General features: G+C 43.8%; 1 protein-coding gene across 1 annotated transcript in view; it reads left to right on the top strand.

Annotated features, from left to right (window-relative positions):
- Positions 1–16,909, top strand: part of CCDC81 (coiled-coil domain containing 81) — a 37,512-nt gene that overhangs the window by 14,138 nt on the left and 6,465 nt on the right. Inside the window, exons 8-12 of the mRNA XM_081197372.1 lie at positions 277–406; positions 8,770–8,916; positions 9,794–9,901; positions 11,607–11,776; positions 13,750–13,828. Coding sequence (XP_081053498.1) covers positions 277–406; positions 8,770–8,916; positions 9,794–9,901; positions 11,607–11,776; positions 13,750–13,828 — 634 coding nt within the window. The remainder of the gene's footprint in view (positions 1–276; positions 407–8,769; positions 8,917–9,793; positions 9,902–11,606; positions 11,777–13,749; positions 13,829–16,909) is intronic.

The following is a 16,909-nucleotide window of genomic DNA, read 5'->3' as shown; positions in this document are numbered from 1 at the left end:
AGACAACAATCCTATGACTTCAGTCATGGAGCAGGAATTCTAACAGATCCCTCTAAGGATGGTGAGGGCAGCAGTGTTAGCGCGATGGAAGCCCAAATCCTTACTCAAGGCTCCAGAGTTTGCTAGGGACTGAGCAACATTCAGGTTAAGCTCGTCCAACTTCCGATCCCACTGTCAAGGCAGAAGTTGGGACCGACACTCTCGCCGTCTCCAGAGACACAGTCTCATGTTTGGCATGCATAAAACTCCTGCTGGCCATGTTTTTGTGTTCTCCAGGCAAGGACCGACAACAACACCCGCTCCCGAAGCCCCGAAGACAGAGCAAGAGGCCAGCCCCGCCAAAATTCCTGCTCTCAGACCCCGGACTCCATCCCCAATTTGTCAAGATCATGGTAGGGCAGGCCAGGTATAATACGTAGCTTTTCCTCCTTTTTTGTCTATATCTGTGCAGGGCCAAATAGGCATGGCCTTTGGTAGGGGATGGAAGTCGGCAGCTGGCAGCCTGTGACCCATATTTGGCCCATTGCTTACATATATATATGGAGGCCCACAGATTAGCCACGCCTGCAGTCTGAGGACCATGTGGTGCACACTTCTTACATATGCCACTTCTTTTGCCTTTATGGCAATGCTCTAGTCATTGCACCTACTTGAAAAGAGCCTTTTTACACAAGCAAGGAGCAGATCTGTGTTTAAATGCTGAGCAAACAATAGCTTTTGCCGGTGTAAACACCACTGAGAATTTCTGAGCTGGAGCAAAATTTCTGCTTGTTTTTCCTAGATAGATTTGGGAGGGCGGGATGTCGGGGATGCAATCCTGTTTTGTCCTAGTTCCTAACATCTCTGGTGGTGCTTTGGTGGGGGCATGAGCGGTGGTGTGCACACTTGTGTACAAAGCATGTGCAAGGCAAAAGAACCCACCTCGGCGCTTTTGTACCTACTGGGGAAGTATGGATTTAGCAAAGTTGTGGCTGAGAAGTGTTCTAGCTCTGTATTTCCAAAACTGCTGCCACAGGGTGCACGTTTTGAATACGATTGTGTGCATCCTTTGGCAACTCAGACACTAATGCATTTCTTGTGGCATGCACTTTTTACCTCAAAAACGACTGGACTGGACCACTGCAATGTGTTAAACATGGGGTTGTCTTTGAAAGCCTCTTGTGGCCCCTAGAAGTCTGCCCAGAAAGAAAATGCAGCTCTCAGGCTGTAAAGTTTTCCCTATAGCTGTTCCAGTGCTAGAAATAGCCCAACAACATTCCTCCACGATTGTGTATGAGGGAAGATGGCCGCCGAACTAGCTGCAGAGTTCTGGAGGTTATCTGAGGCAAGTTCTAAATCTGTTTTTTAAACAGGCTCGACACCGAGCCAACTTTTGAAACTCCTTTTATAATATATTTTAACTCCTCCAGAGTTTTTAAGTAGTTTAACAGTCCTTTTAGCTTGTTGCTTCTAAAAAAAGCTTTTTTGATACCTCAAGTCTGACCGACAACAAGGAAAATGGGTGACAGCTGATTTATTGCCAACTCCGTGTTACGCTCTGAACTATAAGCTATCAAATTACAAATTCAAACTACAAACAGCTATTCCAAATCTTGCCTCATTTTGGACCTTAGCCCATAGCTGGGTGGAGCTTCCGACTTCCTAAGAGACATAGTTTTTGAAATAGGAAGAATAACCCTGATTGGTAACAAAGATTTACAAATGGTACTTACTAGAAAGAAACGTAGGGACCTGGGGATAGTGACAAGTCCATTGTTCCAGGAGTGTTATGAGAAACAGAGTAAAATCACGCAATACTTTTTACATACAAGGGACAACGAGAATGGAATTGGAAATGAGCAAAAGATGGCTGAGATGGCTGAGATGGTTGAGTTGAAGCAGGATGAGGCTCTTCTTTCTCCCTCTGCTGCTCAAGATTACTCAACCTTCTCTAGAGGAATACAGGACACGGAGAATAACAACCAAAATAGAAATACAATGAGCCTGGCCCATGAAATAGTCTTGGCTGAGATATTATCTTCAGAGTTACAGGAAGAAACCCGAAACTCCCAGAAACCCCAGACTTCATCTATGGGCTCCCAGACGGAAAACAATGACTGCTATCCTCAGGACTGGCTGCTCTCTATAAATCTGGATCTGGCAGCTATGAAAAAATACTTAACAATAACAAATGGGCTGCTCCTGACATTAGTGGAAAATTATCTCCTCCAAGCTAAAGGCTCAGAACTTCATGGTGTTGATCCACAAACCACCCCTCAAGAGCCAGAATATACAAAGCAACCAGCAACCAGCAAGTGCACACAAGGATCAGCAGCAGAAAATCATTTACACCAAGGAAAGGACATAGGGCTGTATGTATCTGTCCCTAAAACTGAATTTCCTATCGAAGTAAATCAAAAGAAGCGAGGCATTGGTAAGAGATCCCATAAGAAGAAAGCTGAAACTAAAAAGAAAAGTAAGAACATAAAAACTGCAAGGAGATCTGTTATAAACCGACGTGCATGCAAAGTATGCTGGAAAAGACTATATAAGCTGATTCCAACAAAATCAAAAACAAACTCTAACAAATCTGCTATACATGGCAGCAGAGAGAACAACAGTGTGGATCCAGGAAAAAAGATCCAGCTGAAGTCTTTGAAAGAAACATCATTGCTGCCTAACAAAACAAGTGAGGAAACGGAATCACTACCCGGGTGCTCTATGCTGAAACCCCAAGGATCTATAAATATTAAAGAAGACTCACCCCATACTATTGATTATGGCAGATTTCAAGATGAGCCAGTAGCAGGGCAAGACTTGCCCCAGGATAAAGGATGGAAACTGATGTTGGCAGATAGGAAGTTAGCTTTTCTTAACTACCCGAAGCCAAAGGGCTTCCTTACACAGGAAGAACGCTCGGTGCATTTTGTGAATATTTTAGATGATATGCTGCCAGGGAAAATAAAATTAAATGATATTACCTCAGTAGATTTCATATTCTACAATGGATACTCTCTGCGAGTGATTGCCTCCTTCAAAGATCAAAACTTGGCTAAATATATATATAGATCAAGACATCTGCTGTCAAAGAAAAGGATAACGGTAACAAGATTTTTCGAAAACAGTACATGTTTGAAATTGTTCCCTGATGAGTTTACGACAGCTGAGATAAGACTTACTTGTAAACCAAAGGAGGAGAGAGGACACTCAAAAGACAAACTGGAACATACTGAGCAAGGGTCCTTGAAACTAAGACAGGATATGAGATTGCCTAATGAGGGGATGGATAACTTCTATCCAGAAGAAAAGGCATTAATAAATCAGTTTGGATTGTTGCCTTTTCTTGCCCAATCTGAGATCCTGAGAAGATTGGAGACCCTTAGAAATAAGCTAACAGAGATGAATGCTCAGGAAAAAGTAAGAGAGAAAGAACCGGCAACGGACCAATTAAAGAAAGAGAACCTCTCTGAAAAAGCCAAGACAGACCCCATGAAAGATTACTCTTATAATACCTCTACAATTGCGGAGATAAACCTGTTAACAACAGATCTAACACAGTGCGCAGGGGATAAACTACCATCTAAGAAGGAAACCATCTTTATGGCAACCACGAAAGACTACCCCTATAATACCTCTGCAGCTGCAGAGATCAACCTGACAGCAACAGATCTAACACAGTGCGTAAGGGACAGCAACAATCTACCATCTAAGAAGGAAACCACCCCTATGACAACCACAACGCGTTCTTGGACCAGCATGAGATACCTGGATGAGGATGAACTTGGTATCAGTCAAATAGAACACCTCAAGGCAGATTTGCCAAAAAAAGGAGTACTGATCACTAATGTTAGCACGCTGCACCCTTCAACTGATTCCATTGAGTACCTGGGCGATAACACATCTATGGACATTGCCAAAATGAATGAAATCCAACCAACAGATAAAAAGATAGGCCCAATAAATCTTTCAAAGGCAAATTGACTAAGATCAATTTCTGGCAAGACAACGTGCAACCTTGCCTTGCTAACTTGGAATATTGCAGGTTGGCAAAAGAGGGTTTCTGACCAATCCTTTGTAAAATATATTCAGAGACATGATATTGTGTTTCTCCAGGAGACCTGGAGCACAAGTGAAGTGGAGTTAAATGGTTTTTCTGCGTTCCCCCTCCCAGGTCTTTTAAGTACTAGAGGGGGGCGAGTTAAAGGTGGGTTAGTTACTTTAATCTCAACAAGGCTAAGGGCCATATTTAAAAAACTAGACCCACTAGACCATCTGGCCACAGCTGTGCAAGTACAGTGGAGAACCCACAGCTTGCTGCTGATTAATGTATACCTACCCCCACAAAGAGAGAAAAGATTGATAAGAAATACTTGGGCTCAGTTAGAACAGTATCTTGATAAACTACTAAATCTTTTTCCTGATGCCTCTGTAGTGGTGGCAGGCGACCTAAATGCCAGAACTGGACAATCTGATGAGGCTTTGTGTGCCCATTTCCACGAAACAGCCCCCATTATAGAGGAAACCCACCCAATACCAGCTAGAATCTCAAAGGATAAAGGCTGCAATTATGCCGGCTTATGCCTATTACACTTGGTCAATAAGTTGGACTTGGTTATACTAAATGGCCGTACAGAGGGGGAGAAGGTCGGAGAATTCACATTTATATCTAACAATGGCGCCTCCACAATTGATTACATAATCGTGTCGTATGATCTTCAAAACAAAGTTCTGGAATGCAAAGTGGAGGAGCGCTTAGACAGTGACCATCTGCCATTAAGTGCACTCGTAGCTGCGGGAAAGGATTTATCCTGCGCTGAAAAAATCGAGCATTCGAGCCCTACAGCTTTGGAGCTCAGATATTCGCGCATCAGATGGACAGATGAACTGCATAAGGAAATTTCAAGCAGGCTATGCTCAAAGGAATTCCTCACTAAGAGAGAAAACCTTATAACTTCCTCAAGCCATGAATTAAAGATAAATTTATTTCAGGAGTTAATTTTACTCCTTCAAGATTCCCTGAAGGAAAAAAGGAACAGGCCAAGTAGGCAATCCCCAGTATATAAAAACTCCAAACCCTGGTTTGATCAAGAATGTCAGGATATGAAGCTAAATTTACTGAAAAAATACAAGAATTATAGATCTGCCAATTTACCCCAACTCCCCACGGGCTGGTTTGAAGATAAACGAAACTATAAAATTTTGATCAAAAACAAAAAACTCCTGGCACAGAAAAGAGAATGGAAATGCCTAATAGATGCATCCAGAGAGAGAGATTCGGCCATCTTCTGGAGACTGGTAGCAAATGGAGTGCGATCTACTTCCTTAGAAGTGGAGTATACTATACCTGCAGGGACTTGGGAGGCATTTTTCCAATCTTCATATTCAGCTCTGCCTTTGACACAGCCACTAATACAGTGTGCGGCAGGTGATGAGTGGCCTCCGGTGTCGGTCGCGGAGACTAGGAGGCTTATTCAGGCACTCAAACACAGAAAAGCCCCGGGAGCAGATAACATCTCTCCTGAACTTCTCAAAGCCAATATTGACTGGTGGGCCCCAGTCCTTGCCACCCTTTTCACCAGCATAGATCAAACAGCAATAATACCAGAGGACTGGGGATTGGCAATCATCGTTCCCATATTCAAGAAAGGCTGTAAACTTGATCCAGCCAATTACAGACCAATCAGTCTCTTAAGCATCATCAGCAAACTTTATGCAACTCACTTACGTGAAAAGCTCGCGGACTGGCTGGAACAGGAGCACATCCTAAAGGAAGCCCAGGCTGGTTTCAGGGCACATAGATCAACTATAGACCAAGGATTGGTATTGCAACATCTAGTGGAGAAATACACCTCAAAGAAAGGAGGCTCTCTCTATGTAGCCTTTATAGATTTCAAATCAGCCTTCGACTCGATACCCCGGCACAGACTTTGGGAAAAACTAAAGGTCACAAACATCGATAGACGTCTTTTGCTTCTTATCCGTAGACTACATGAAAATACTCGGATCCGTGTTAGATGCGACCGTTATGGGAACCTATCAAAGGAAATCCAAAGTTTCCATGGTGTTAAGCAAGGCTGTGTTCTTGCCCCTATTCTTTTTAACTTCTATATAAACTCCCTAGTCGGAAAGATGGAGGAAGCAAGTACTCATTCCCCAAACCTAAATAATACACCAATCCCGGTCCTTTTGTACGCAGATGATGCGGCACTTATTTCCTTCTCTTGTGTGGGTCTAAGAAAACTTTTACGAGCTCTTACAGAGTATTGCGAAGCTGAACACCTAATAATAAATTACACTAAATCAAAAATTATGGTGTTCTCCAAGAGAAAACTCCGGCATAAATGGAAAATTAATAACCAACCTATTGAGCAAGTAACATCTTTTAGATATCTTGGAATAATTTTTGATGAGAAGGGATCTTGGTGCCATCAGATTAAGAATTCCATTGTAAATGCGCAAAGATCTTCCAGAGCTATCATAAGATTCTTTTACGGAAAAGGAGGTCAATATGTTCCTGCTGCCTCCCAGGTCTTTGTTGCAAAAATACTTCCACAATTGATGTATGGCACCCAGATATTTAATTGTCAAAAACTCAAGTCCCTGGAATCTGTACAAACTAAATTCTATCGTTCCCTACTAGGGTTACCTACCTGTGTCTCTAACACTGCCATTAGGCTGGAGGTAGGTCAACTCCCTATTAATGCCAGGATATGGATCCTGAAGATTCACTTCTGGCTAAAACTCATATTTTTCCCAGTGGGAGTGGCTCCATTGACTCTACTAGACCCGTTCCAGTCTAAATGGAGATTGTCGCTTTATGAAAAACTGAGGGGCCTGGGGCTTTCCCCACAAGAACTCATAGCCTCAGGCTTTGAAAAGGCTAAAATGATGGTGAGCCAGCGAATAGGAGATGTAGAGCTTCAGGACCATATGAGCAAGATAGATAAATACCCAGCTATCCAAGATTATGGAAAAGGGTTTAATCTAACCCCATATTTGCTGGACCTACAAATCGCAAAATATAGGCGGGCGTTTACCCTTACCAGATTTGATGTATTGCCATCTGCTTTACTAAAGGGCAGATACGAGGGCAAACCCTATGCTGAACGAGTTTGCCCATGTGGTCTGAAGGAGGTGGAAACGGCTTCACATGTGTTGTTACACTGCGACCTTTACGGGGATATCAGGTTACTGTTTATCTCCCCTATCGTTCAGAAATTTCCAGGTCGATCTGAATCTCAGCGGCTGAAAATCCTACTAGGAGATAAAAACCCAGAAGTAACACTGAAAGTGGCCAAGTTTTCTGCGGCCGCGATCAAGCGGAGGGCATTAGCTGTAAAAAAGTAAAAGATCTGACCCCTGGACAAGCCCCCCCCCCCTTTTTTAAGCCCATACATATACTGTAGTGCACATATGAGTATGTATATGGGTGTGTGTGTGTGTATATGTGTATTGTTTTTATGTATAATTTTACAACTTTTAATTGACACCATCATTCCCTCGTAAATTATTGCTGCCTTTTATGTTTTTTCTTTTCTTTCTGGTCTATGACCGTAATAAATTCATTCATTCATTCATTCCTCCACGACCCTTTCAGTTTCATTATTTTGGTGGTTTACTGTGATGGAAATATAACAATTGAGCATTTGCAGCCCTCTAATGTTACCCTCAAATCTGCCACCAGAGACACCCTACTCTCCATAATGGACAAGGTGCAACCGTGCCAAGTCAAGTTTTATCTACTGAAAGCCACTAGCATTTATAAATTTTCATTTTTGAAACTCTTTTTCTGCCTGCATTTCTGAGGAAGTCAAGTCAGAGGGAAGTTTGGAGCTGATGTGCTATTACAATGTATTGGTGACTAACTTGTGTTGATTCTTTGGTACGCTGAGGCAAACAGAGCAGCCTTAGGTTTTTAAAGCAGAGGTTTTCAACCTTTTTGGGTCCACGGCTCCCTTGACCAATGACATTCTTTCTGCGGCACCCCTGTGGGGCTCAGGAGCCCAGTTGTGTCACCCCTTGCCTGCAGAGCTGGCAGCCCCTCACCCCTTTTCGGACATCCTTGCTTATGGAGTGTTCCCTCAGCCTCCTCTCCCCTCTCCTTGGGAGTCCTCTGGGCAGCCGCAGCTGCCGCCTCTGGTCTCTGAGCTGCCCCCCCCCACCTGCCCCAAAGAGAGGTGCCTTTTCACACTGCCCCACAGGGGCCTGGGAAGCACCCCCTGGCTAGCCCCAGAGGCACCATTCACCTGGAGAGCTTGTAGCCAGGGCTGCTGCTGCTGCAACAAACAGTTGTGCAAGCCTTTGGGCGGCAGAGACACAAGAGGGCATCAGAGGAAGGGAGGGAAGGAAAGAGGAACAGAGGCCAGGGTTGCCCATGGCAACCCTGACCCTCATTCAAGGCACCCTAGGGTGCCATGGCACACTGGTTGAAAACCACAGGTTTAAGGATATTTAGCCCCTTCAGAGAATAGGTAAACAATCTTCCTGTTTTCATTGTTTAAAAGGACTTATAGTTAAAGCTGACCACATTTTGCTGGTTTGATCAACTCACTAAACTGTGGTTAATGGAAACCAGAAGCAAAAGCTTCTAAACACCTCTTCCACAGCCACACTGGAGGAGGAGGAGGCTAAGGAGAGAGTGAGAGCCCAAGGCTTGCTGCGGCTTATTCTCATCATGCCAAATTATGGTTAAGTACTTCGTCTGAACACTGGAGTCGGCAAGCTAAAAGCGGCAAAATCAAGCCTTCAAATCAATAATGCCTCTGTGGCTTGTACTATATGCATTCCCAGGAAATGTGCTACTTGTGCATGCAGCGTGCTCAGAGGAGCATCCCTTTGTACTTGGGTGAAGAGAAGAGGAAGAAAGAGAAGGAAGAAGACAGGATATTGGCACAGTATCAGGCCCTAAAGGATCACGAAGCCTTTCAGAGGCAGCTGGTAAGGCGGCACAAGAATAAAAACAACACCCTTTTCTTCTTCTTCTAATTAGAAAAAAAGGGCAGATCTTTTGAACAAGAAAGGGGAGGCTTGTTCTACTGAGGATGGATTCACACATGCAGAAATGCCTGTATTAAGCGGAAATTGGGCATGAAAATGCAAAAATTAGTGGCAGTAGCATACGAAAATGCATTGTATTAGGGGGAATGTCTTGCAGAAATGTGCATATTTGTCAAAACTGCAAGCACACCTGTTTGCTTTAGGAGAAGACCCCCCCCCCCCCTCTAAGAAGCTGATGAATTTTCATGGAAATTAAAAGTTGCCAGTTGTTGTGGAAATGTGGAGAAATGAATTTAACATTGGGAAAATGAGAAACTGGCATATTTGTTTGTTCCTGGTCTCTGAATAAGGCAGCATCTTATGTTCACTGCTACCGGTGTGTAGAGGTTGCCTGTTCGAGAACATCTCCTGGGTTAAAGTCTACATGCAGGTGCAAAGCTAATATATCTAGGGGAAGAATTAGACTGAGAGAGTAAGATAGAGTGTTGGGTGCGTTGCCTTTTTAGAGAACGAAACCTTGTTTGTTGGGGCTTTCTCACACCTTTTTGCCATTTTTTTGGTAAGTTGCTTTGGGTTGCCTTGGGGATGAAAAAGCAACTAACAAACTTAACAAATAAAAATAACAATGAATAAATAAATAATCCCCCTGCTCTGCCACCGTTCACCTCAAATGCATCTATAAGGATGCTGAGAGGGAGAGATTGCGTTGCACGTTTAAGGCAAAGCATTATTGTAAGCTGTCGGTTTCTCAGCCCCTTTTATTCTGCCCTCCCCTTTTCACTTTGAATGCACCTCCGGCAAATCTCCTCCACCACAGATGCGAGCGATGACAAATCGAGAAGAGAACCAGAAAATTGCGGCTTTTAACCTCGGGGTTGCCGAAGCCACCAGGAACCACAAGAATGATAAAGCTTTGGACAGCTACGTGAGTTCATGCCCTCTATGATAGTCTAACTGCCCTGGCATCTCTGGTCGAAGTGGGAGGTGCTCTGAAATAGCTCAGTACTTATTTTGTCCGAATTCCAGGGCAATACCAGGGCAGGGTGCAATAATATAAATGAAAACAATCCATGGATACATTCGTAATACAGTGGTACCTTGGTTCTCAAACTTAATCCCTTTCCGGAAGTCTGTTCCAAAATCAAAGCGTTCCAAAGCCAAGGTGCGCTTTCCCATAGAAAGTCATGCAAAACAGATTAATCCATTCTAGACTATTGAAAACAACAAGAAGAAGAAGAGTTTGGATTTGATATCCCGCTTTATCACTACCTGAAGGAGTCTCAAAGCGGCTAACATTCTCCTTTCCCTTCCTCCCCCACAACAAACACTCTGTGAGGTGAGTGGGGCTGAGAGACTTCAGAGAAGTGTGACTGGCCCAAGGTCACCCAGCAGCTGCATGTGGAGGAGCGGGGAAGCGAACCTGGTTCCCCAGATTACGAGTCCACTACTCCTAACCACTACACCACACTGGCTCCCTGACCCCTAAAACAGCAATTTAACATGAATTTTACTAACGAGACCATTGATCCATAAAATGAAAGCAATAATCAATGTACTGTACTATAAAATAAATAAGACAGTATTGTAGATGATTAAAAAAAAAATCTTACCTGCACTGATGATAGTCATTGTTTGGATGGGGGGCTTTTATCCATTTTCACAGCCACACAATCAATCATGCAATCAATCAATCAATCAATCAATCAATCAATCAGTCAGTCAGTGGCTGAACTGGGTTCCAAACAGTCACAAAAACAAATTAACCAAAAAAGTCTCAAAAACAAAAACGTACAAATAACAAAAACAAAAGCAAACTTAATCCATTCTGGAAGTCCATTTGACTTCTGAAATGTTCAAAAACCAAGACACAGCTTCTGATTGGTGCGGGTGCCCCAGAAACAATAGCCAACAGCGGCATTGGACGATCGGCTTCCAAAAAACGTTTGAAAACCGGAACGCCTACTTCCAGGTTTTGGGCGTTTGAGAACCAAGGCATTTGAGAACCAAGGTATCACTGTAGTGTTCAGAATATGACCAATCCCTCAACCTTAGCAACAGCAGATTCTCCCTCCCCCACACCAGGACTGTACTCTGGGATTACCACTAGTGTCATTGATTTATTTATTACATCAATAGCCCAGCTTTCCTCCAAGGAGATCTAAGTGGCACACTTGGTCCATGCTTTCTTCACAACAACTCTGTGAGGTAGGCAAGGCCAGAAGATGGTGACTGTTCCAAAGCCACCCAGTGGCGCATCATGGCGCACGGGGGATTTGAACCCTAGTCTCCCAGGTCCTGGTTTAACCTCTAACTGCGATACTGCACTGGTTCTCATCTCTTTGGGGGTTTTCAACAGGTGCCATTTTGTCATGGGGAAGAGACATTTCAGGCCGTGGCTAGAGGCAAGAGCGTATGCTTTGCATGTAGAAGGGCCTGGGTTCAGTCCCCAGCATCTCCAGTAGGACTAGAGAGCAGCTGCCAGTCCGTGTTGGCAATGCTGAGCTACAAGGACCTGATGGCCTGGCTCAGTCTAAGGCAGCTTCCCGTGTTTCTGTGATGGTTGGGAATTCCTTCAATGCACAAGATTGGATGAGGTCTTCTCAACCGATGGTTGCCTCTCTCCTGAACAGAAATCGTACATCTTTGAGAAGAGGCCAACCAGTGCCACCATTCAGCAAAAGCAAGAGGTGTATGCACAACAGCTGGGGAAGCAAGTGGATGACAAGATGGCCAGAGAGTTGAAGCTGAGGCAGGATCAGGACCTCATTGACCGTCTGGAGCAAGTGCAGCTGGCAGAAGAGTAAGTCTTCTGGGACGAGTTGTCCCTGTAGGCCAGGGTCTCCCAAACTTGGGTCTCCAGGGACTCAGCTGTTGTTGTTGTTGTTGTTTAGTCGTTTAGTCGTGTCCGACTCTTCGTGACCCCATGGACCAGAGCACACCAGGCACTCCAGTCTTCCACTGCCTTCCTCAGTTTGGTCAAACTCATGCTGGTAGCTTGGAGAACACTCTCCAACCATCTTGTCCTCTGTCGGCCCCTTCTCCCAACATCAGGGTCTTTTCCAGGGAGTCTTCTCTTCTCATGAGGTGGCCAAAGTATTGGAGCCTCAGCTTCAGGATCTGCCCTTCCAGTGAGCACTCGGGGCTGATTTCCTTAAGAATGGATAGGTTTGATCTTCTTGCAGTCCATGGGACTCTCAAGAGTCTCCTCCAGCTCCATAATTCAAAAGCACCAATTCTTCGGCGATCAGACTTCTTTATGGTCCAGCTCTCACTTCCATACATCACTACTGGGAAAACCATAGCTTTAACTATACGTACCTTTGTCGGGAAGCTACACAGCTGCAAATGAAACGTTTCAAATGCATTGTAAAGTGCAATATACAAATGTGACACTAGATGGCAACAGTGAGCTATGCGAAATTCAATGTTTTTCAATTATTTTTTTAAAAGCATTTTCACAGCGGTTTTTTTTATATGTGTGTAGATTCCACCCAGCTGTTTTTGGACTGCAGTTCCCATCATCCCTGACCGCTGGTCTGCTAGCTGGTGATGATGGAGGTTGTAGTCCAAAAACAGCCGGAGACCCAAGAAAACACTGCTGTAGATGTTCCTTTCTCAAGGTGTTTTCCACTGCGAGGTGTGAAGCAGCCTGCCCCAACCTGGTGCCCTCCATATGTTAGTGGACTACAATACCCATCATACCTGAGCATTGACCTGAGCAGTAACAGGCTGCTGGGAGTTGTAGTCCGAAACCTCTGGAAGGCACTAGGTTGGTGAACTGCAGGTGACATCAGATATTTTCATATCTGCTTTATGGGCTGCTTTAAGAGCTGCAGGGAGATATCAGGTATTTTCACATTTTACCAAAAAAGGGCCAAAAGAATTGACTACCTAAATATGAATAGAAACAAAATTGTTTAAACATAATGTGCTGGCTAAAATAGAGATGTATAATCAAGTCAGTCAGAACTCTGATTGACTTTCCAGGGCAAGACCACAATTTATTTCCTTTCCCTCCTTTCCAAATTCCTGTTGGGTATAGTTTGTACTTTGCCAGACAAGCATAATTAGGGGACTTTTTCATGTTTTTAAAGCTAATGGGCATATATTTAAACTAAAGATTTTAATGAACGAAGAAGAGAAGACTGACGATGTCTCAGGTGTCAGGAGTGGGATAATATTCAACTGCCTATTTGTCAGAACAGCACATCTGTACACTTCAGGTAAACAGAGCCTTAGGGCTCTGGACCTGAACAAGTATAAGATTTTTTATAAATAAATAAATTGAAAATTGTAAACCCTGTTGTAAAGTTGCCTGAAATAATCCCTACATTGTCAACCACTGGGAAGGAGTAAGTCCTGTACAGTAATGTGGAACTGTGTGTGAAAAAAGTAATAGAAATAACAATACAATGAGTCTAATCGGAAGTCAAATATTTTTATTTTCTTCTTTTAATTCTATCTTTCCTTTTCTTTTCCTCTCTTCTTTTCTCACCTTCTTCTTTTGGTCTTTTTCTTTTTGATTTGCTAAGAAAGAGATAAAGAGATATTAGTTAAATATGAAAATTTGACTAACTTAAAGCGATGTTTTGTAATTTGTCAACTAATGTTAAAGATGTTCAATTGTAACGAACTGATGTATTTAGTTATTGTGGATTTTTTTGTTATTGTTGAATCTCAACTAAAAGTTATTTTAAGCTTTTTTTAAAAAAAGTAAATCCTACTAAAATTTGGTTGGCCGAATGCTACACATTTCCCCCTTTCTCTTTCTAGGTTAGCTGCCCAAAGAACAAAATACCTGAAGGACAAAATGGAAGAAACAAAGTGTTATAAGAGAGCGCTGGACACGCAGGTAAAAATGAGGGAATGCCAGTTAACAGTGCAACCCCCCAGGTGTGTTTATTCAGAAGGGAATCTTGTTAAGTTCAGTGGGGCTTCCTCCAAGATAAGTGGATATGGAGCTGCAGCCTCATTGAATGAACCGAAGACCTATTATTATTACTACTGTGGTTCGAGGACCCAACCCCCGCGATGTGAAATAAATACACAAGGACACGTGATATAAGGTTAATGGGCAAGAAAAGGCCACAACTTTATTGATTACAGCAGTGAAAAGGTATTGGCTTAGGCATTGGATGTCTAAAACAAGGGGGTTTATTCACCAGTAGGTGGAGCCTGTTGATGCTAATCCAACTATAGGCTCTCCCCTGATGTCACCGGGGGTCGTGCCATGGCCTCCCGCCAAGCAGGCATCGGACAGAACACACGACCGCCAGATTCCTTTAACGGAATACCCAAAAATTGAAGGCATAGGCGATGGCCACACCCAGCCCTTCGACACACCACAACACATTATTCCAATGCCTAACCTACCCACCAATACCACAAAAAGTTGTGACGATTGCTACGAGGTAGGTGAAAAAACCAAAAAGCCTAATGCCAAATGGAAAAATTCCTACCAGGCCCCCTAGACAACCAGGGTGACCAACCTAAGGTCCATAGCAAGGCCAAAGAACAAAGACCCTGAGCTAAAAGGGAGTGGAGGGTGGATGACTCGCGACGAGAGGACGGAGAAGAATGAGGCCAAGGAGAGGCTGGCGCCGCCGCAAAAGGCTGCTGAACACGCCCCCTCGAAGGCACCTGGTTGGATGCCTGCCGAGGGGGCGTGGGCACCAGCCAGGTGAGAGGAGGAGGCCGGGGGCTAATGCCCCCTGCTAGGGGCAGTGCTCGGGCTCCCGCCCACAACCACTCCCCTCTCTTCCAGGGAGGAGAGTCTTTATTAAAAAATCAGGGTGAATTTTAGGCTGTAGAGCTACATAGAGGAGCTGACTGCTTGCCTCCTTTCAAAAAAGCATTATGAAAAAGAAGCTTGACTTCTCTAATCTCAAGGTTGTGGGTTCGAGTTGGGCAAAAAAGATTCCTGCATTGCAGGGGGTTGGGCTAGATGACCCTCAGGGTCCCTTCCACCTTTGTGATTCTATGATTTCCACCTGCGATTCCCAGGAACTAGAATTCAGAAGTATACAGCCTCTGATAGGAGAGATTGAACTATAGCCATTGTGGCTACTAGCTATTGATAGCCTTATCCTCCACGAATTTGTCTAATCTTCTTTTAAAGCCATCTTGTAAATCTGCTCCCTAGGTTTGGGGGTGGGCACCCAGAACAGATTTCGGGGACACATGGGGATTTCACAGGGAGAGAATCTAATGGGGGAATTTCCATCGTGCAGCTAAACTCCTTGTGCCAGAAGAACTGTTTGGCTGGATACTGCCCACAGCCTTAAAGGTGTTGAATTTAGCAGTGCTTTGTTGCCTGAAAACTTTTATTAGCAAGATTTAAGGTATATTATTTAGCAACAACAACAACAAAAAACAAGAAAAAACAGCCAAACCTTTCAATTAAATCTGGCTCATAGTTTAAAATTTCCTCCTAGGCCCCCCCCTCCTATATCTTGTAATTTGCGCAGAATTTCATTCATAGCTTAGATCATTCAAAGGGCCATTTCACCATGGCTGTCAACCTTTCCCTTTTTAAAAGGAAAATTCCCTTATTCCAAATAGGATTCCTCACAAGGGAAAAATTCACAGCTATGCATTTCACACGTCATGCAGCTTGTCTAAACTCGGACATAACTTGGATGCATGGGTCTTTTTATATCACTGCATTTTGTATGTTTCCCAATTCTAATTACACTCATTACAAAATGGCTCAAAATTTAAATAAATACTGTATAGAAAGGTAGAAAATTTCTCATTGCAAGTCTTTGGACAACCCTGCTAGTGATGATGTTAATTGCTTACGGTAATCTTTCAAATACAGTGGTGCCTCGCAAGACGAAAAGAATCCGTTCTGTGATTCTCTTCGTCTAGCGGTTTTTTCGTCTTGCGAAGCAAGCCCATTGACGGATTAGCGGATTAGCGCTATTAGCGGCTTTTAGCGGCTTATCGGCTTATCGGATCAGCTGATAAGCGGCTTAGCGGCTTAGAAAAAGGGGGAGGAAAGGAAAAAAACCCGCAGGAACTCGCAAGACATTTTCGTCTTGCGAAGCAAGCCCATAGGAAATTCGTTTGGCGAAGCACCTCCAAAACGGAAAACCCTTTCGTCTAGCGGGTTTTCCATCTTGCGAGGCATTCGTCTTGCGGGGCACCACTGTATCGTATAAATTTACTCCAGTCCTTTTGGAATACTTGATCATGCATACATAAACAGTCTTTTATCTTCCCTTTTATTCTGTATTATGCATACAAATAGCAAATTATTTTATTTATTTATTATTTCACCTTCCCCATATATGTGTCAAGACCACATACACAAGATAATATAAACAGTTAAAAACAGCACAGAAAATAACAGCAGAAGAAATTTAAAAGCAAAACAAAGGCCTGTTTTAGAATCATTTAATCATAGAGTTGGAAGAGACCCCAAGGCAATCTACCTGGACATTTTGCCGATTTCCCAAAATTCCCCATGGGCGACATTTTTGCCGGTTACATCCCAGACATGTCCAGGAAGTTCCATATGTATGGCAACCTTAATCTCTAGTCCTGCAATGCAGGAATCTGAACTAAAGCATCCATGACAGATGACCATCTAACCTCTGCTTAGAAACCTCCGAGGAAGGAGAGTCCACAAGCTCCCGAGGGAGACCGTTCCACTGTCAAACAGCTCTTGCTGTCAGGCAGTTCTTGTGTTTAGTCAAAATCTCCTTCCTTGGAGCTTGAAGTCATTGGTTCGGGTCCTACCCTCCAGAGCAGGAGAAAACAAGCTTGCTCCATCCACCTTCCATGTGACAGCCTGTGGCGATCACACAGGGTCCCCGGACGTTTAATGGTCTCTTGATCCCTGTGCCACCGCTGTGCTTGCTTCCCCGCTGCCACCAACCAGTTACTCTCTGGTAAAACACTGAGTCCAGTCAGTTGTTAAAAGTGAACC

The sequence above is a fragment of the Podarcis bocagei genome, assembly GCF_964188305.1.
Source record: "Podarcis bocagei genome assembly, chromosome: 6".
Taxonomy (NCBI): domain Eukaryota; kingdom Metazoa; phylum Chordata; class Lepidosauria; order Squamata; family Lacertidae; genus Podarcis; species Podarcis bocagei.
Note: the sequence above shows the minus strand (reverse complement) of the source record. Positions and strands in the feature narration are given on the sequence as shown.